The sequence below is a fragment of the Aplysia californica genome, unplaced genomic scaffold (genome assembly GCF_000002075.1).
Source record: "Aplysia californica isolate F4 #8 unplaced genomic scaffold, AplCal3.0 scaffold00025, whole genome shotgun sequence".
In the NCBI taxonomy this organism is placed as follows: domain Eukaryota; kingdom Metazoa; phylum Mollusca; class Gastropoda; order Aplysiida; family Aplysiidae; genus Aplysia; species Aplysia californica.
This window is the reverse complement of record NW_004797295.1, coordinates 1,927,072-1,929,009: the sequence shown is the minus strand read 5'-3', so window position 1 is coordinate 1,929,009 and position 1,938 is coordinate 1,927,072. Positions and strand designations below refer to the sequence as shown.

Genomic DNA, 1,938 nt, shown 5'->3' with positions numbered 1-1,938 from the left:
CCCCCCCGGCTTCTTCCACTCCTTCCGGTCTTTAGCTTTTCTTTGAGCGTGTCTTTGAGTTCCAGGCCAGTCAGTCTATTCCTTGATGTTGTCCTCCCAACTCTTCTTCGGTCTGCCTCTGCTCCTTTTTCCCTGGATGCTGCTTTGCAGGATCATCTTGGCAAGGCCGGATGAACGGGTGATGAGTCCATACCAATGCAGTTTGTATTTCCTGGCCAGGGTGATGAGGTCAGCATATAGTCCAATTTCATTTTTGATCCGCTGTTTGACTTCGTCGTTTGTGATGTGACCTTTGTATAAGAAGGATATCATCTCCACAGCTTTGATCAGAATGACAAGACATAATTACTACCAACGGCTCCCTCAAACTGCCTACAGCATCCCTGTTTGGAAGATGTCTTTTACAAATTTACCGTCAATTACCCACACATAAGTATGCTACTTTAAGTATAAATAACAAATATGCACTAGTTGTTTCACGCTATAAAAACATTTCGTCCCTTGATAGTTTGTGGAAAACACATTATGGCACTCATCACATTGAAGAGGGTTTTTTCCCTTTTAAAAAATCAAATAGATTCTTATAGCTTTAATGAACACACATATTATATATTACTCGTATATGTATATGGACAAATTGGTAAAAGTAAATTTCAACCCCCCCTCCTACCCTCCCCCTTTCTTGAAATAAGTTATACACATCTCTGCGAATGACATCACGGCATCCCAAAATGTCTCCCAACTGAGAGCGGAGACCTGGGATGTGAATAGTAGATCAAGTAAGTTCCGAATATAGGGGGCAAAAATTTACTTTTACCGATAAGTCTTACGTTTGTTTTTCAATTTTTGTCTGTGTCTTTCCACCTGGCACCGTCTCATGTTCCTTTGTCTCAGCTGCTGGAATACTCATCCAACCCCGGGTTATTTCTGGATCATGCGTGGACCCATTGTTCTCTCCATTGTGGTGAGTATGCCTAATGGTGTGGTTATGATATACGCTGCCATGAGATGGCTATCGTGAGAAAAACATGAGATGTCGGTAAATTTCGTTTCAAAACCATTAATTTGGTCACGTTCGCCCGTGTCCACTGTAAGCTTGACAGGGCTGCTGGTTTTTCTGGGTTTTGAAGTATGATATACCGTACTTTGTTTTCTACGACATTTGACCTTCGCTACTTCAGAATCACAAAGTTCCTTCTGCTCAGTGCCCAGTTTTGAGAAATTTAGCGTCAAAGATTTTGAGTTTCACATCATGTCAAGCTTTTTCGAATGCAGGTCTTTGAATATCTTGATAACGATTCTGAATAATCTTACGATTTTGATAGAGCATGTAGAACATTTGACATTTGGTTTCTGACCTCATAGTCTTAGTTACTCAAAGCAACCAAAAATGTCAGATAATACTTTGCATTTCTGAGGTAGCGGTTTGTCTCGAAGCGTTTAACATGGCTGGCCTCTTATTCTCTCTTTGTTTTGTTGGGGGACATAGCTGCATTTGACTCAATGTAGGCCATCTCAGGGATAAAAATGCTGGACTGTCAAGAAAGGTCCAAATGATGAGAAAAATAGCGCCAAATTCTCTAAGATTCAACCTTCTATCTTCGTTTTCAGGTAAAGATCGAATTGGATTCTGTGATGTCGCGATTAAGTGCTTCACTGTCGCATGAAGGGGACTCGATTTCGATTCCCGAGTGAGGAGAATTTTATGGAGTGGACTATCTCGGTCTTTCTTCTGGGATTTTGTATCCCTCTCAACCCCACCTCCTAAAGTGTCTAAATTATCTCGAATGGAGAGTAGAAACATTTACATTTTTAAAAATCTAACAAATGTGCCTTTGTAAGGGGCTAAAGTGTCCTCCAAGCAAGGCTATCCTTTAAGACAGTTTGATATACTAGAACCCCACCCCTCCCATTTCATTTCCTCTCTCCGGCCCTCCG

At 41.3% G+C, this 1,938-nt stretch overlaps 1 protein-coding gene across 1 annotated transcript in view; it reads left to right on the top strand.

The window, feature by feature from the left end:
* LOC101845523 (parathyroid hormone/parathyroid hormone-related peptide receptor) overlaps nt 1-1,938 on the top strand; it is a gene marked incomplete at its 3' end in the record, with an annotated part of 140,997 nt that overhangs the window by 135,233 nt on the left and 3,826 nt on the right. The window contains 1 exon segment of the mRNA XM_013089297.2: nt 895-964. Within this exon segment, the coding sequence (XP_012944751.1) occupies nt 895-964 (70 nt within the window).